Here is an 18,688-nt window from a genome sequence, read left to right as displayed (position 1 = left end):
GTGATGTTATTGTGCAGTATACAGTCATAGCCAAATGGGGGTCTTTGATGTGATTTTAATTAGTAGCTGGTACGTGACCTAAGGTTTCCGTACACTTTGTATGGCAAAAAACAGAATTTCAGAAATGTAGATTTAGAGCACATTCCTCCACTCCTGCCATCAAAGGTCCTATCTACATAATTACCTGAGACAATCACGACAAGTCCCTGAACACATCTTTATAGTGGACGGCGATAGCTTAGATTTTATTTTTCTTACTGCTGAGTAAACTGTTGTTCCCTGTTATCAGCCATTACAGGGTGTAGATTTTGACTACAGTGTTTGTCATGAAGACCCTCTGCCCCAATTATCATTACTTTACCCAGCACATCTCCAGTGTACGGAGCCGCTAGGTACATCTCTATACACATCTGTAGATGATAGCAGCAGAAACCAGTCTGTATGATGTATTCATTGGTCCTTTAAGCACAAAATAAAGTGGCTGGGGGCAGTTTGTCCCAATAACACCAATGGGGATAAGCTCAGATTTCACCTGATGGGCTCTGAATAATGAGAGGTATCCTGGGGCAAAATTCTCACCAGGCGTCTCAGATACCGAGAGGACAAGTCACAGGTCATGAGTAATGAACCAAAATGTTCACTAGTGTGTTTGGTATATGCAGTGAGGGGGTGTAAAAGTATGCAGTGAGGAGACCTATAGATCCGCTGCACTCATTTCTTACAGTAATTCAACTACATAGAGGAAAAGGATCCAAACCCGCAAATTTAAAGGGGTTGTTTACCACCGCCACCTCCCCAAACACACACACTTTCTTCCTAACCTGGTTTCATTCACATCTCGTGACCACTGCAGTCAGTCAGCAGCCTCTGATTGGCTGCAGTCTTCACTACTGCGTCATAACGGATTTACGTTGCCAGAGATTGGCCCAGCTGTAGTTGATCTGTAGGACCGAGGAAACGTGACAGCTTGTGATGGCGAAATAGAATGACGGATTCACCCGAGACCGCAGTTGTATGGATTGGGATGGAGATTCTCCAAGACAACAGCGTCTTGCTGGACTGTGCAACCGTCTCTGGATGTAAGACGCCATTTTCTTTTCTATACCCCCCACCACCACCACATTATAAGGACACCCCCCTGCAACTCTAAATTAATGGGTGGTTGGAGAGGCTAATGGTTTATTGGAAATTATCAGTTGGTGGAGAGCGGAGACAGAATACCCCCCATATTAACGCCCAGATATAGGGCTCTGAGCGGGGAGAGCGGCGGCCCATCGGCTCCTAGCAGCCTGCTCATGAGGGGAACCAAATAATGGAGCTGGACCCGCTTTATATCCTTGTGGATGAGCCTCAGCCACCATCCCATCAGCCACAAGGATATGACCGCACAACTTATAGAAGGGGCGCTCTCCCCTCCACACAGGGGCTCCTGCACTGCTGGCACACTCCCACATCTCCATAGACCTCTATGGTCAGCGGCACCAATGACACAAGTTCATCACGTGACCAGTCTCCTGGACTCCCTGTGCGCACTACAGGTCCCAGCAGCCTCTGACCCCGCACAGGGTACTCACCAGTACTTGACGATGGCGGTGACCTGCAGGGGGTTGAGCTGCTCCGGGTACAGCCGCCGGCACTCTCCATAGATAGCATGCAGTCCAGGAGGGAAAAGAGTCGGGAAGGGCTGGGACGCGGGGCCGCCGCTAGGCCGCATCTCCTCCATCCTCTCCAAACACTCAGCAGCGGGAAGAAACACGGACTCCTCGGACTTAAAGTGACGTCAGTCTGCGGTGTGGGCGGCCCCGTCCCGCGCTGTCCCCGGTCTCCGGAGAAGTCTCCGGAGCAGCGTCCACAGCTTGTTGCTGTAGAGAATAGTCTGTGGTCCTCTCTACTGAGCGAACACTACCATTGGCTGCTGAGTCTGCCAATCACCAACGTTATTACGTCAGGCTCCGGCACTTTTCTTACGCTCCATTGGCTAGCGTCGTAGCCAATAGTAACGCAGATCACGTGCTACGTTTCTGTCCCTGGCATGGGAGGGGACATGAGCCAGGAGGCCAGTGCGGTGCGTCTGCGTCTGCGCAGTGTGTCAGGGATCTGAGGGAAGGGAATGATTCCCGCCTTCAGCTTTGTGCAGTCAGTGCACAGGAGTCTTTTTTTTGCTGAACTCTTGTTGAAGCAGAAACTCGGGAGTTTAGAGATCTGGGGCTTCCTCTCAGTTTCTCTTGCAAAAACTCGACTCGTGTGCACAAAGCCTAAGGGCATGCAATGAAAAAGAGGAAAAGATCTATGCACATACAGGCGCACACCCAAAAGTAGACATACATACAAATCTGTGTATAGAGATATTGAAATTTTATTAGTGGACAAAAAGAGGGGCTGTGAGAAAGGAACCCTGTATAAAGCGTCAGAAAACCCACCGAGTGCGATGGGAAAGAAAAAAATATGTTTGGAAAGATGTCCCTAAAGGTACTGTCACACTTAGCGATGCACCAGCGATATGACGCGGTCAGGATCGCTGGTGCATCGCTAAGTGGTCGCTAGTGAGCTGCCACACAGGCAGATGTCACCAGCGACATCGCTGGGGACGGGGGTCGCTACTTACCTGTCACACTAGGCGATCCTGCGTCCTCCCGCCCGGCTCCATGCTCGTCTCTCCACAGGAAGCGCCGCAGTCCAGCCTGTTCTCGCGCGATCAGCAATAACCAGCGGGGGAGCGGGTCGTAGGTAAGTATCACACAGAGATATCGCTAGCAATATCGCTGCTACGTCACAAGTTATAGCGATATTGCTAGCGATATCTCTTAGTGTGACAGGCCCTTAAAGCAGAGGGAGGTCTCCCTATAGTGCAGAGACAAAAGCAACCTGCCATAGAGATAATGCCAACAGATAAATGAAGGCTCAAATAGCCAGCAAGTCGCCAAACAGAGCAATCCATATTATTTATTTGTATAGCACCATTGATTCCATGGTGCTGTACATGAGAAGGGGGTTACATGCAAATTACAGATATCACCTACAGTAAACAAACTAACAATCACAGACTGATACAGAGGGGAGAGGACCCGGCCCTTGCAGGCTTACATTCTACAGGATGGTGGGGAAGGAGACAGTAGGTTGGGGGGTTGCAGCAGCTCCAGTGATGGTGAGGCGGTAGCTCCAGTAGTGGTGAGGAGGCAGCAGGGATCATTGCAGGCTGTAGGCTTTCCTGAAGAGATGGGACTTCAGTTTCCGTCTGAAGGATCCAAGTGTGGTTGATAGCCATACGTGTTGGGGCAGGGAATTCCAGAGGATGGGGGATATTCGGGAGAAGTCTTGGAGGCGGTTGGGTGAGGGGAGAGGAGGTCTTGGGAGGATCGGAGATTACGTGAGGGAAGGTATCAGGAGATTAGTTCAGAGATGTATGGAGGAGACAGGTTGTAGATGGCCTTGTAGTTCAGTATTAGTAATTTGAACTGGATACGCTCAGGGGTGAACCTAGCCTCTCTGCTGCCTGAGGCGAACAGCAAAATGACCCCCACACACACAAACGGAGTACAATAGTGGACATTTTGATTTAGATAAATAGAAAAAAAAGGTGTCCAAACACAAGGATGTCAGCGCCATCACACGCACATACAAGAACAACACAGAAGTATCCAGAACAAGGGTCATTAATGGCAATGGTAGGTCTGGCACAGGGCCGGACTGGGACAAAAATGCAGCCCTGCCACACAAATCCCACCAGCCCACAAACTATAACACTCATCAGCCCCAATCAGAGAATTTTTGCTATACTTTGTCATCCCCTCATCACTCTCTTATAGGAGATATTTGAAGAGCCACATGTGAATGGCATCACAGTGCGTATGATTGACCACAGCTCCATTTACATGGTGCTCTTCAAAGCTACGTTTCCCAGGATCATGGGTGTCCCAGCGGTCAGATCCACAACAAACAGAAAGTCATCCCCTATCCCCACATAATGCTCCATACAGTATTATGTGCCCCATATATTACTGCATACAGTATTTTGGGCCACATGTAATGCTCCATACAGTATAATGGGCCCCATATATTACTTCATACAGTATATTGGGCCCTATATATTCATACTGCATAATGGGCACCATATATTACTTCATACAGTATAATGGGCCCCATATATTACTTCATACAGCATAATGGGCACCATATACTACTTCATACAGTATAATGGACCCATATAATTTTCCCCAAACCCCGCTGCTCTGGTCTCCTCAGTGTATTCTGATCCTCCGCGCTGCTTGGCACAGGGACATCATTAACTTTACATATATAATTGTCTACTTGCTCCAGTTTGTTGATGTCTTTTTAAAATGTGGTGCCCAGAACTGGACACAGTATTCCAGATGAGGTCTGACCAAAGAGGAGTAGAGGGCAAGAAGTAGAGGGCAATAATGTGATCTAGACGGTATGCTTCTGTTAATACATCCCAGAATTGCATTTGGCTTTTTTCTGCTGCTTCACACTGTTAACTCCTGTTCAGTTTATGATCTATTAGTATACCCAAGTCTTTTTCACATGTGCTGTTGCTTAGTCCTATTCCTCCCATTCTGTATATGATTTTTTAATTTTTATTGCCCCGATGTAGTACTTTGCATTTTTCCCTGTTAAAAACCATTCTGTTAGTTGCTGCCCACTGCTCCAGTTTATTTATATATTTTTGAATCTTCTCTCTCTCTGCTCTAGTATTAGCTATCCCTCCTAGCTTTGTGTCATCAGCAAATTTAATCAGTTTACCCTCAATTCTTTCATCTAAATCACTGAAAAAGATGTTGATTTATTCTTTCCCCTTGGCAACACTGGACGCAGCCTCGACAAATCCGAACCCGGTATGATGCAGGTACCCGCAGCCCGGTCTTCCTCCTTTCAGGGACATAAGTACAATATGGCAACATAACTACAATATGAGTGTACTTTTGATATCCCCACATCCATAAAGACAAAAGTTCTAAAAAACAGTTTAAAAAACATGGCAAAAATGTTCAAAAGGTGTATAGAAAAAAGATGGCATCAATAAAAATGTGACTTTGTCCTTCAAAAAATGCGACCCCCCCAATTCAAATTTTTCTATATGCGGCCAATATACCAAGCCGAGTTTGAGATCCCTGATATATATGACTCCTTACTACTGTATATATCTGACTGCACAGATAGCTGCCATTTATTGGTTACGAGTTGTGCATCTTATACACCTGATTTTAAAAGGTTTTGGAAGAGGTTTTTTTCCTGAAGCGTTCTTTGTTGCTTTCTAATTGGTCAGTGCCATGTTTGGACATTTTTCCTTTTGGATCCGCTTCAAAGAAATGGCATGCAATGTATTTCTTTCCACCAGGTGGTTGTCTAAACCTATTCATAGAAAAACAAAAAAGCTAAAAAAATATCCGCCGGTGCATTTTGGAGTGGATTTGCTTAAAAAAAGAAAAAATTTTATTTGCACATACTCTTCATTTTGGAACCAATGTTTAGCTTTAGGGTGTGTTCACATTAATTTTTTTTTTACTGCTGGTTGTTTTGTCACATCAAATTAGTGGGAAGTCCAATACATGGCACCCCCACCTGATCTGCTATTATAAGCTCTGGCTGAATATAAACGCATTGAATAGAGTTCCAGTATGTAGTCTCAGTCACTGTTTAGCGGTCATCATCAGACAATGCCGATCAGGTCCTAGAACCGCTTACAACAGCTGTTTTTTGGGGATATGTCCTGATGCTGGCTCATAAATATCTTATGATTGGAATACGGTTTAACATTATTATTTGTTGTATCTCCACCCTATATAGCAAAGAAAATTCCGTCTAGCAAGGACTACCGCAGCCACCTTTGACCACTCGGCTTCGGTTACCATCTTTTTAAACGGCCACCACTTTTTTTCCACCTGGCAACAACTACCACCTTTTTCCACCTGGCACCAATCACCACCTTTTTTCCACCTGGCACCAACTACCACTTATTTTCCACCTGGCAGCAACTACTGCCTTTTTTCCACCTGTCACCAACTACCACCTTTTTTCCACCTGTCACCAACTACCACCTTTTTTCCATCTGGCAACAACTACCACCTTTTTTCCACCTGGCAACAACTACCACCTTTTTTCCACCTGGCAAGATCTACCACCTTTTTTCCACCTGGCAACAACTACCACCTTTTTTCCACCTGGCAACGACATCAAAAATTAATCTGGCAACATCAAAATTCCATCTGACAAATCAAAATTCCCTCTGGCAACAACTAAAATTCCATCTGGCAACATCAACTAAAATTCAATCTGGCAACAACAACTACAAATTCATCTGGCAGCAACAACTATAATTCCATCTAACAAGACCAACAACTAAAATTCGATCTGGCACCCACAGCCACCTTATTCCATCTGGCAACCACAGCAACAAAAACAAAATTCCATCTAACAACAAGAAGAACAACAATGACCACCTTATTCCATCTGGCAACAACTTCAATGACCACCTTATTCCATCCGGCAACAACTACCACGACCACCTTATTCCATCCGGCAACAACTACAACGATCACCTTATTCCATTTGGCAACAACTACCACGGCCACCTCATTTCATCTGGCAACAACAACAACCACCTTACTCCATCTGGCAACGACAATGAAATTGCATCTGGCCTCTATAAATTTGTTTTGTTCTTAACTTTCGTTTGTACAGAATCTCTTTTCATTGCCTGCAACCAGTTTGTTTGCATGCTGCTCTACAGACTAGACAACTCACTTGTGCTCTTGTGTCATAAACTCACAGCCAGAGCTAGTACTGCCTGGTCTACGTGTCCAGCCTGCTCTCTGCCCACCTTATACACAATCATTGGCGATTAGTAACTGCCCCAGAACTTACCGCTATCATTCATTCCAGCATTAGTACTGAAAACAGTGATCCTGTGCTATTAACTATGGCAGATGCAGCCCCAAACACTATACTTTACACCACCAATGGAGATAGAGCTAACACATGTCCACTACATTACCCAGGGGCACAGCGCACTCTCTGCAACAGTGACTGTGCTGGTGCGGGTCTTCTGATGCCAGCACCTACTTCAGCTGGATGTGTGTCTGAGGATGCACAATTAGCTGAAGTGTTTTGCAGCACAAAGACTCACTGGGTTCCAGCACTGCGATACACTCATAGGCCAGCAGCTGAAGTCTATGTGCCAGGCATTGACGTCGCATGGCAGTGACATCATGCATCATCATAGCTAGCATGCTGATGTAACCAGACAGACGAGAACACAGCTCCTCGTGGGATTGGAAGAAGGTGGTAGAGGGCTTGGAGGAAAAAAACATTTTCTATGCAGAAGCAGATGGAGGACTTGTATACCAAGATGTTGGGACAGGTTGTGGGGACTCAGGTCAAAATTTTACACTGGGGCCCATAAGACTCTGGATGACGCTAGTGAGTAGGGTCACATTGCGACCCCTGCGGTGATGTGACACTGTGCTCTTTATTCACCCATGTATCTGGGACATTTCCGCTCTTCACACTGTGAGTCTATCTCAGGAACATTTATAGTGCACAAATAAGGTATATATAGGTTACACTCCATAATCAGTGATCAATATACATCAGCAAAGCATAGTGCATATGTATACAGTGCAGTAATATCAATCTGCTCATGTGTCATTATGATATAATAATTATGAGGCAGTGACCTCTGTTACAGCTAGGGGGCGCTATGTGTGCACTTCAGGATGCTCTTGGAGGCATAATTATGATGGTGAATTAGGGACTGGCATTATTGTAAATGGCCGGTATGTGTCGCAGAGGTCCTGTAAGCTGTAAGCCCAAAATGATATGGTTATGCTGGGACTTATAGTTCAACAAGTGTTTGTGTTTACTTATAAGGGGGGCTTATAGGGTTAGTCAGAGAGCTGGGCGGGAATTGACTAACCACACATGTACCAATCATATAATGTGACTGAGGTCTGGTCACTTGGTAAGAGTGTATGGACCTGAATGGTTCAGAATGCTAGGTCTTGGAAGGGCTGTGTTGGAAGGTCCCAGGTGGGGATGGACTTCCTGAAGAGCACGCGGTGAGAACTCGGACCTGGTGGCCTGGGTGTTGGATGAACATCCTGAATAGCACCCGGACAGCCCACATGTGTGTGCAAAGCCTGGGACAGCCCTGCATTGAGGAAGATGCTGTCCTGTTGAGGACCTTGGACTGACGAGGAGTCAGCCTGTGGAGCAGGAGCTCCTGAGAGGTAACCCCGGGCATGGGGAAAGAACTATGTGCATTGACAAAGATCAGTTACTGAACTGTGCAGACACCTGGTGAATGGAGAGAGTCAGGCGTGACTAGTGAATGCATTGTAAAGCCATACGTGATGAAGTAGTGGACTATGTGTAAGCCGGTGATGTGCAACCTGGCTTACAGTGCGGTTTATGACGTTTTAAATAAACCACATGGACTGTTTTGTGTGAAAAACCGTGCCTGTCTACCTTAATCCGCTGCCAAGAGAGTGTTCCCCAACACACACAGTAAGCGCTGTCTTACATAATTCATTTTTATTCTGTGCCAGTTCACATGTATTGTGCATATAATGCAAAAAATACCTTAATTGCATCATAATGATAATGTGATAACACTTGTGTTATAATTAATAAAATAGGTGGAGATCGCTGTATGCGCACGCACTGACTCCAGTGCTCTTTTATTGAAGTAATGTACTACAACTTCAACATAGCAGTGCGCACGCTCTGACCATCACCATTATCTCTATGGCCGGCATGTGCGCAATGATATGTTTACGTTGCAGCAAAATTTTTCAATAAAATGGTGCTGAGACAATGCATGCGCATTCCGCAATATCCAGTACCATTTTGTTGAAGACACTGTCTGTGAATTTGCACACACACTGTCTTAAAAACATGGTGCCATAGTGCAGAAAGATCAGCATCAAATATAAGATGTACTGATAATATGGGGGTGTACTCACTTATGCTAAGTACTATATATAATGGACTGATAATACAGGGTGTAGTGCAGCGGGGTTGGTGCAGTGCGACAGGCAGGGACCACAGAAAGTTCAACAAAAATTGTGTCTTTATTTTCAGAACTCACACATAGGTGTGGTATCTTCGGATCGCAGCCGGGTTTCCATAAACACAGTCCAGAACTCAAAACCTGTTGCCGTGGACAATGACACCGCCGTGTCTTTTGGGTGCGTCAGCCGCCTTGAGTTCCCAGGCTCTGTTAGCTCCACCCAGTCCTGGGTTGCACAGAGCCACCCGCTCTGCAGCTTGCAAAGTCCAACACTCCAACAATGACCCTCCCAAGGCAAAACTGACAGATTTTCATGGAATCATGGCCATAGAGCCACTACTTGAACCCAATCCACTTTCTTTTATTTTGCCTTGTGACTCACAGGCGTTCTGCTGTGAACACAAGGCAATCCAGCAGGTTTAATAGGACTCTGTCTGCCTCCTGGGGAACACATTGACCCTCACATATAGTCCCCCTCACAAGGAGTTGTACTTACACTGAGCGCTGTATATAATGCACTAATACTACAGGGGTGTACTGACTTATGCTGAGCGCTGTATATACTGTATAATGGAGAGCGCAATGGTGGAGGTGGTGGAGAGGGCAATGATGGATGTGGGGGGATTGGGATGGGAGGAAGGGGGACTTATAATGGACTTACAAACGGGAAAGAGGACGTTTGATATGGATGTAAAATGAATCGGATGGTGGAGGAGGGTGCTAAGCCCCTGATAGGATCCTTCCCCATCTCACAATTCATTGTGATGCTATTGAGGACTTAAAATTTATTGGAGTGGGAGAGGAGGCGATAAGGTGCATAGGACCCTTTATAATGAACTGAAAGGTGGGAGAAGACTCTGTCAGGGAGGTGACTGAGGATGCTCAGTACCTGACAGTGTCTTCTACTACCCCAAAAATCATTATGATGATATCAAGTACTCATAGTGACTGACGGGGACACAGGTCAGGGACTGAGGCTATGTGCACACATTCAGGATTTGCAGGAGAAAATTCTGCTGCATTTCCTAATGTGTCCGCAGGAAGAAAGTTGCGTAAAATATTTTTTTTTCCACATTTTTGCCATGCTTTTGTTACGTACTTTTCCCCATTAGTACCGGTGAAATACGCAGCAAGAATTGACATTATGCAGATTTTAATCTGCTGCAAATCTGCAAGGAAAAAATAAGCAGAGTGTGCAGGAGACTTCAGGGATCTCATTCACTTTTCCTGTACTCTAAGGCCTCTTTCACACATCCGTTTTGCGCCGTCAGGCGAGATCCGGCTTTTTTTTGTAAAACCGGATCCGGCGAAATGCAATGCCGGATCCGGTTTTTCCGCATTGACTTGTATTAGTGCCGGATCGCGCCGGATGGCATTGCGGTTCGTCCGTTTTTTGCCAGATCCAGCTATTTGTCTCATTCCGGCGTCTGGAAAAAACGGTTACTGTAACTTTTTTTTATCTCCGGCGAAAAAGCTGGAAGCGCCGGATCCGACGCTTCCAGCTTTTTGCCACAATGAAAGTCTATGGGCGCTGGAATGCGCCAGATCCAGAAAAAGACGGATCCAGCCACCGGATCCATTTTTTAAGTCTGCGCATGCTCAGATCCAATTGGCCAGCACCCAGGAAACAGATATAACCTGCTAGACGGATCCGGCAGAAAACCGGATCCGTTTCTACAGTTCTCCAAAATTTACGCCGGATCAGTTTTTTCTAAAAATAGCCGGATCCTGCCTGACGGCAAAAAACTGATGTGTGAAAGTAGCCTAAGGATATGTTCCCATGGACAGTAACCGGCCGGCTTTTGAACGCATCATATACATTGCACTGGTGATATTTATCTTTTGGAGACTCACGTTTCCGCAAGATAAATAGACAAACTGTGGTCTGGAAAGACGCGTCGCATGTGCGTCTACGCAGGGAAGCCGGAGGCGGCCGTGCACGCATATTGGACATGGGATTTCATGAAATCCCATGAACTGTGCTGTAACATCTGGCCGCTGCGGGTTGCAAACTGCAAATGTACGCAGCGTCCAACCCGCTGCGTTTACTCACCGTGGGAACATACCCTTAAACCTTGCATATATTCCGTGTGCACATAGCCTTACAGTTAATTGGGGAGGGTGGGAGACTGACTAATTTATATTATTGGGAGTCAGAGATTATAGTTAATGGGGGGCACAGTGTTGCTTATTACTTTATATTGTTAACCCCTTAGCGACCGCCGATACACCTTTTAACGGCGGTAATTAAGGGTACTAAAACCACAGCGCCGCTAATTCACGGCGCTGTGGAGAAAGTGAATAGTGTCCCCCAGTGTTGGATTTTCTCCAGGGTCTCGGCTGCCGTATCTGAGAATGAGATCCGTGAGGGTTATAGAATTTTTGTAAATTTATTAAAAAAGAAAATCACATGGTCATAAGTATTCAGACCCTTTGCTCAGTATTGAGTAGAAGCACCCTTTTGAGCTAGCATAGCCATGAGTCTTCTTGGAAATGATGCAACAAGTTTTTCACACCTGCATTTGGGCATCCTCTGCCATTCTTCCTTGCAGAGGATCCCCAAATCCTTGGTATATGTTCCGCCCATTCAGTTCTAACGTTGCCAGCATTCAAAATGACAGATTGGAGCTTCCGCCCACGGCATGTGCTGCCCTGTCCCCACTGCCCCCGCTGGCTTCCGTACTCGCAATGCACCTGGCGCCGGATCACGTGGGGCCCCATGTGTTTCTACCTGCTGTGTGATGCGTGTGCCGGCGGGCGTTACGATAGCCATGGCAGCGCATCGCGACTTCCGGCTTTCGGCCTAAACCCTCTTCCGGTTCTTACTGCTTTTAAACTTGACCCAGGTGACACTAGCTATTCCCTCTCAAGAAGAAGCTGTTCTGAAACGTGCGTTGTGGCGGGCGGGTGGACTATATAAGATTCTGCTGTTAATCTTTGCCAGGTAATTGTTAGCAGCACGCCGGAACCCTGCTCTGACAGGCAGGGTCTCCGGCGAATCACTTCACTCACCCACTCTGCAGTCAGCTCCTTCCTTCCCCATGCTCTGCATGCATCCAGCAGAGCTTCCAGCCAGGCTCCCAGCCATGTCCTTAACCCCTTCCTGACATCCGACGTACTATCCCGTCCATGGGACCCGGGCCCCTATGCCCATGGACGGGATAGTACGTCTACCGCGATCAGCGGCGCCCACGTGGTGAGCGCCGCTGATCGCGGCCGGGTGTCAGCTGATTATCACAGCTGACACCCGGCACAATGTGTCAGGGGCGGTCACGGACTGCCCCCGACACATTAACCCCTTGCACACCGCGATCAAATATGATCGCGGTGTACCGGGAGTTAAAGGGAAGCATCGGCAGGGAGGGGGCTCCCTCCGTGCTTCCCTGAGCCCCCCACGGCAGCGCAATGTGCAGCGCTGCTGCGGGGGGCTCCTTTCCTCCAGGCCCCCGAATCCAAGATAGCGACGGGGGCCTTCGGGGGCCTGGAGGAAGCTGGCTTCCTCAGTGCCTGCAAAGCGCAGGCAAGAGGAAGTCTTCTTCAATGCCTGTGACAGATTGCTGATCTGTCACAGTGATCTGTGATGTGACAGATCAGCGATCTGTCACAGGACAGTGATGTCCCACCTGGGACTATGTAATAAAGTAAAAAAAAATAAAAAAAAAGTGTAAAAATAATTTTAAAAAAATCGCCAAATAAATTAGTAAAAAAAAAAAAAAATATTCCCCAATAAATTCATTTTTTGAAAATAAAAAAACCCCAAAACAATAAAAGTACACATATTAGGTATCGCCGCGTCCGTAACGACCCGCCCTTTAAAACTGTCCCATTAGTTAACCCCTTTAGTGAACCCCTTAAAAAATAAAAATAAAAAAACAAAGCAAAAAATAATGATTTATTATCATACCGCCAAACAAAAAGTGTAATAACGCGCGATCAAAAAGACGCATATAAATATCCATGGTACCGCTGAAAACATCATCTTGTCCCACAAAAAATGAGCCACCACACAGCATCATCAGCGAAAAAATAAAAAAGTTATAGCTCGCAGAATAAAGCGATGCAAAAATAATAATTTTTTATATAAAATAGTTTTCATTGCAAAAAACCGACAAAACATAAAAAAACGACCTAAATGAGGCATCGCTGTAACCGTACTGACCCGAAGAATAAAACCGCTTTATCAATTTTACCGCACGCGGAACGGTGTAAACGCACTCCCCCCCAAAAAATTCATGAAACGCTGGTTTTTGTTCATTCTGCGTCCCAAAAATCGGAATAAAAAGCGATCAAAAATGTCACGTGCCCGAAAATGGTACCAATAAAAACGTCAACTCGTCCCGCAAAAAATAAGACCTCACATGGCTCCGTGGGTCAAAATACGGAAAAATTATAGCTCTCAATATGTGGTGCTGCAAAAACTATTTTTACAATAAAAAGCGTCTTTTAGCGTGCGACAGCTGCCAAATATAAAAACCGCCATAAATAGTAAATCAAACCCCCCGTTATCACCCCCTTAGTTAGGGAAAAATAATAAAATTAAAAAAAGTATTTATTTCCATTTTTCCGTTAGGGTTAGGGCTAGGGTTAGGGTTAGGGATAGGGCTAGGGTTAGGGCTGAGATTAGGGTTAGGGGTGTGTTGGGGTTCGGGTTGGAGTTAGAATTGGGGGTTTAGGCCATGTGCACACGATGCAGATTTGCAGCGTTTCCGCAGCAGATTTTACCGCGCAGAAACGTTGCATATCCGCATTGTGATGTACAGTACCTTTAAAATGAATGAAAAAAAAAAAACGCTGTGCAGACGCTGCGGATTTTTCCGCGCGGTTTTCCTGCGGTACAAAATCCGCAGCATGTTGCTTCTTTTGTGCGGTTTTCTATCTCCCCTGTTACCAAATCCGCAGGGGGAAGACCGCAATGGAAAACCGCACAAAAACCGCATGAAAACCGCGTGAAAAATGGAAGAAATCAGCAGGAAAAATGCAGGTCATTTGACCTGCGGTTTTCTTCCATTCTGCACGGAAAAATCCGCAGGGCTCAAAACCCCGTCTGCACTCAGCCTTCCACTGTTTGGGCACATCAGGTGCTCTCCAAATGCAACATTGCGTCTGATCTCAATTCCAGCCAATTCTGAGTGGAAAAAGTCATATGGTGCTCCTTCCCTTCCAAGCTCTGCCATGCGCCCAAACAGTGTTTTACCCCCACATGTAGGGTATCAGCCTACTCAGGACAAATTGCAAAACAATCTTTGGGGTCCAATTTCTCCTGTTACCCTTAGGAAAATAAAAAATTGGGGGCAAAAATATCATTTTTGTGGAAAAAAATGATTTTTTTATTTTCACGTCCGAGCGTTATAAACTTCTGTGAAGCACTTGGGGGTTCAAAGTGCTCACCACACATCTAGATAAGTTCCGTGGGGGGTCTAGTGTCCAAAATGGGGTCACTTGTGGGGAGTTTCAATAGTTTAGGTACATCAGGGGCTCTCCAAACGCACATGACACCCGCAGACCATTCCATCAAAGTCTGCATTCCAAAATGGCACTGCTTCCCTTCCGAGCCCCGACGTGTGTCCATACAGTAGTTTTCTCCCACATATGGGGTGTCAGCGTACTCATGACAAATTGGACAACAACTTTTGCGGTCCAATTTCTCCTGTTACCCTTGGGAAAATGAAAAAATTGGGGACTAATTGATCATGTTTGTGGAAAAAATACGATTTTTTTATTTTCATGCCCGGGCATTATAAACTTCTGTGAAGCCCTTGGGGGTTCAAAGTGCTCACCACACATCTAGATAAGTTCCTTAGGGGTTCTCGTTTCCAAAATGGGGTCATTTGTGGGTGTTTCCACTGTTTAGGTACATTAGGGGCTCTCCAAAGGCAACATGACACCCGCAGACCATTCCATCAAAGTCTGCATTCCAAAACGTCACTACTTCCCTTCCGAGCCCTGACGTGTGTCCATACAGTAGTTTTCTCCCACATATGGGGTGTCAGCGTACTCAGGACAAATTGGACAACAACTTTTGGGGTTCAATTTCTCCTGTTACCCTTGGGAAAATAAAAAAATTGGGGAATAATTGATCATGTTTGTGGAAAAAATACGATTTTTTTATTTTTATGCCCTGGCATTATAAACTTCTGTGAAGCCCTTGGGGGTTCAAAGTGCTCACCTCACATCTAGATAAGTTCCTTAGGGGGTCTAGTTTTCAAAATGGGGTCATTTGTGGGGGGTTTCCACTGTTTAGGTACATTAGGGGCTCTCCAAAGGCAACATGACACCCACAGACCATTCCATCAATGTCTGCATTCCAAAACGTCACTACTTCCCTTCCGAGCCCTGACGTGTGTCCATACAGTAGTTTTCTCCCACATATGGGGTGTCAGCTTACTCAGGACAAATTGGACAACAACTTTTTGGGTGCTGTTACCCTTGGAAAAATAAGAATTGAGGGTGAAAAGATCACTTTTGTGGAAAAAATATGATTTTTTAATTGTACGGCTTTATGTTATAAACTTCTGTGAAGCCCTTGGGGGTTCAAAGTTCTCACCACACATCTAGATAAGTTCCTTAGGGGGTCTAGTTTCCAAAATGGTGTCATTTGTGGGGGGTTTCCACTGTTTAGGTACATCAGGGGTTTTCCAATCGCGACATGGTGTCCGATCTCAATTCCAGCCAAAAACGTCAAATGGCGCTGCTTCCCTTCCGAGCTCTGCCATGCGCCCAAATAGTGGTTTACCCCCACATGTGGGGTATCAGCATACTCAGGACAAATTGCACAATAACTTTTAGGGTCCTGTTACCCTTGGGAAAATAAAAATTGGGGTGAAAAGATCATTTTTGTGGAAAAAATATGATTTTTTAATTGTACCGCTGTACGTTATAAACTTCTGTAAAGCCCTTGTGGGTTCAAAGTTCTCACCACATATCTAGATAAGTTCCTTGGGGGGTCTAGTTTCCAAAATGGGGTAACTTGTAGGGGGTTTCCACTGTTTAGGTACATCAGGGACTATCCAAACGTGACATGGCGTCCGATCTGAATTCCAGCCAATTTTGCATTGAAAAAGTCAAACGGCGCTCCTTCCCTTCTGAGCTCTGCCATGCGCCGAAACAGTCGTTCCCCCCACAAATCAGGTATCAGCGTACTCAGGGCAAATTGCACAATAACTTTTGCAGTCCAATTTCTCCTGTTACCCTTGGTAAAATAAAAAAAATTGAACCTGAAGTATTTTTTTTGTGAAAAAAAAGTTAGATGTTCATTTTTTTTTTAAATATTCAAAAAAATTCCTGTGACGCACCTAAAGGGTTAATAAACTTCTTGAATGTGGTTTTGAGCACCTTAAGGGGTGCAGTTTTTAGAATGGTGTCACTTTTGGGTCACTTTTGGGTATTTTCTATCATATAGACCCCTCAAAGTGGCTTCGAATGTGATGTGGTCCTAAAAATAAAATGGTGTTGTAAAAATGAGAAATCGCTGGTCAACTTTTAACACTTATAACTTCCTAACAAAAAAAAATTTTGGTTCCAAAATTGTGCTGATGTAAAGTAAACATGTGGGAAATGTTAGTTATCAAGTTTTTTGTGTGCCGTATCTCTGTGATTTAAGGGCATAAAAATTCAAAGTTGGAAAATTGCGAAATTTTCAAAATTTTTGCCAAATTTCTGCTTTTTTCACAAATAAAAGCAAGTTATTTTAATGAAATTTTACCACTATCATGAAGTACAATATGTCACGAGAAAACAATGTCAGAATCACCGGGATCCATAGAAGCGTTCCAGAGTTATGACCTCATAAAGGTACAGTGGTCAGAATTGTAAAAATTGGCCCGGTCATGAACGTGCAAACCACCCTTGGGGGTGAAGGGGTTAAAGCATGCATGCGCACTCCCGCCCTCATAAAGGGCCAGTGTGTGCGCTTGCTATTTCCTCTCCAGCCAATGGCTGTGGGGCATTTTGTATGTATTGCTTCTTCCTCACTGGGGAGGTGCATGAGCAAACTATCACGCTGCTGCAATGTGTCATGATCCAGGTTGGATGATAACAGTTAAAAGCACATGTAACCTTTTTTTTCTTTAAGCTGTGTGCTTATGTGTGATTTTTGCCCCCGGTGGTCATTGGGATTATTGCACTGTGGTGTCCTTTGTGCTAAGTTTGCCCCCCGGTGGTGGTGAGCGTCATTGCACTCTGTTTCTTTAGTTAAGTGCACATGTTTATAATGCAGGTGTGATTGCTGGCTCTGCTATAAAAGATTCACAGGTGTTGCAATCAGCGTTGGTGATAGTATTCATTTCCAACCATCCTTGGTGGAGGAAGGAGCTGGAGAGAGCTCCTTGCAGCACGGTAAGAGCCCTGGTGTGGAAGGAGTCAGAGAAGATTTCCTTGCAGCTCTGACAGAGCTTGGTGGCAGTGTTTCAGCAGGAGAGCTACATTCTGGTGGTGGACTCTGTTGCCAGGAGCAAGGGCAACAGAGTAAAGCTAAGTGGTGTTTCCCTGTTTGTGCCTTTCCTTTATGTGTGTTTCAGTGCAGTGGTGGGATTAGTCTCTGCACCGGCCATTTCACTAGAAAGGGGTAGGTGCAGGGCGAGCTAGGGTTTAAAAGTATCCTGAGTGGCCCCCGGTGCGGAACCGGCCTAGAGATCGGAAGGAGTGTAGTGACACTGACTCAGGGGAGTGCAGGAGGTCTCCACATCCCCATTCCCTATCGCAGGGCCCACCATTGCAATTGTTTCCCTGGTGTTTCCCCTTATTATTTAAATTCGCCCTGCTGGAGGCGGTGTATCCAGGGTCTCGTGTGTCCTATAAATTCGCCCTGCTGGAGGCGGTGTGTCCAGTCACACGTAACCGTTACACAATGCAGGTAGGTTCAGGCTCCACTAGATGGCAATAGAGTGGAAGCAGGACTGCACCTAAACAGAGCTGGCCTGTAGTGCAGCAGTGAGGCTACCACAGGTGGCAGCAGAATAGTCAAGCAAGCCGGGTCAAATCCTAGACTATATCGCAGTACCAAAGAAATAAGCAAACTTACCGTCAGAGACAAGCCAGGGGATAAGTAACGGTCATGGGCGGATAAGTCTAAAGACAGAAGCAGGTCAGGATACAAGCCAAGTGATAGATACAAAGAACCTGGCACTCAACTTTCTGTATATTTAGTTTGTATATATTGTTTTCATTTTCTGTAGTAACTGATGAAGGTCTGGGTGACCGAAACATTTTTGGCACTACAATAAAAAGTTATACTCTTCACAGCATTAAGTTGAGTACCAGGTTCTTTGTATCTATCACATGGTTTGGGAACCTACCATGGCACCTCCACAGTAGTGCTCACTGTGTTTTTCTCTATCAGGATACAAGTCAAGTCAAAACCAGGGAGTCAGCACACTAAAGGGAAACACTGAGTCAAGACAGGAATAGGGAAAACTGAGACACAGGTTTAGACAGCAAACCATCAGGACAAATCAGAGCAATCAGAGTCAGCTACAGCAGCCCTAGGCAAAAACTATAACTGACATCGCCTGCAGGAAGCAGCGGCGATAAATAGCCAACTTGAACTAAGACTGAGGCTGGGAAAGGTTACCTCTTGAAATGACCAAACCGGGAAAAAGGGAAAACAGGACTCAAAACCAAGTCTAGATCATGACAGTACCACTGGACCCCCAGGTTTTCCAG

General features: G+C 45.6%; 1 protein-coding gene across 2 annotated transcripts in view; it reads right to left on the bottom strand.

Moving 5' to 3' along the window:
* SUFU (SUFU negative regulator of hedgehog signaling) overlaps nucleotides 1-1,933 on the bottom strand; it is a 60,781-nt gene extending 58,848 nt beyond the window's left edge. The window contains exon 1 of one of the 2 annotated variants that reach the window (XM_073555751.1): nucleotides 1,575-1,933. In XM_073555751.1, coding sequence (XP_073411852.1) covers nucleotides 1,575-1,723 — 149 coding nt within the window. In that variant the 5' untranslated portion in view covers nucleotides 1,724-1,933. The remainder of the gene's footprint in view (nucleotides 1-1,574) is intronic. The other variant, XM_073555750.1, reaches the window with a different exon arrangement.
* Nucleotides 1,934-18,688: the final 16,755 nt, after the last annotated feature.

Source organism: Dendrobates tinctorius, unplaced genomic scaffold (assembly GCF_039654945.1).
Source record: "Dendrobates tinctorius isolate UK_male_01 unplaced genomic scaffold, ASM3965494v1 ptg000230l, whole genome shotgun sequence".
Taxonomy (NCBI): domain Eukaryota; kingdom Metazoa; phylum Chordata; class Amphibia; order Anura; family Dendrobatidae; genus Dendrobates; species Dendrobates tinctorius.
The sequence above is the reverse complement of the archived record's forward strand: the minus strand, read 5'-3'. Positions and strand labels throughout refer to the sequence as shown.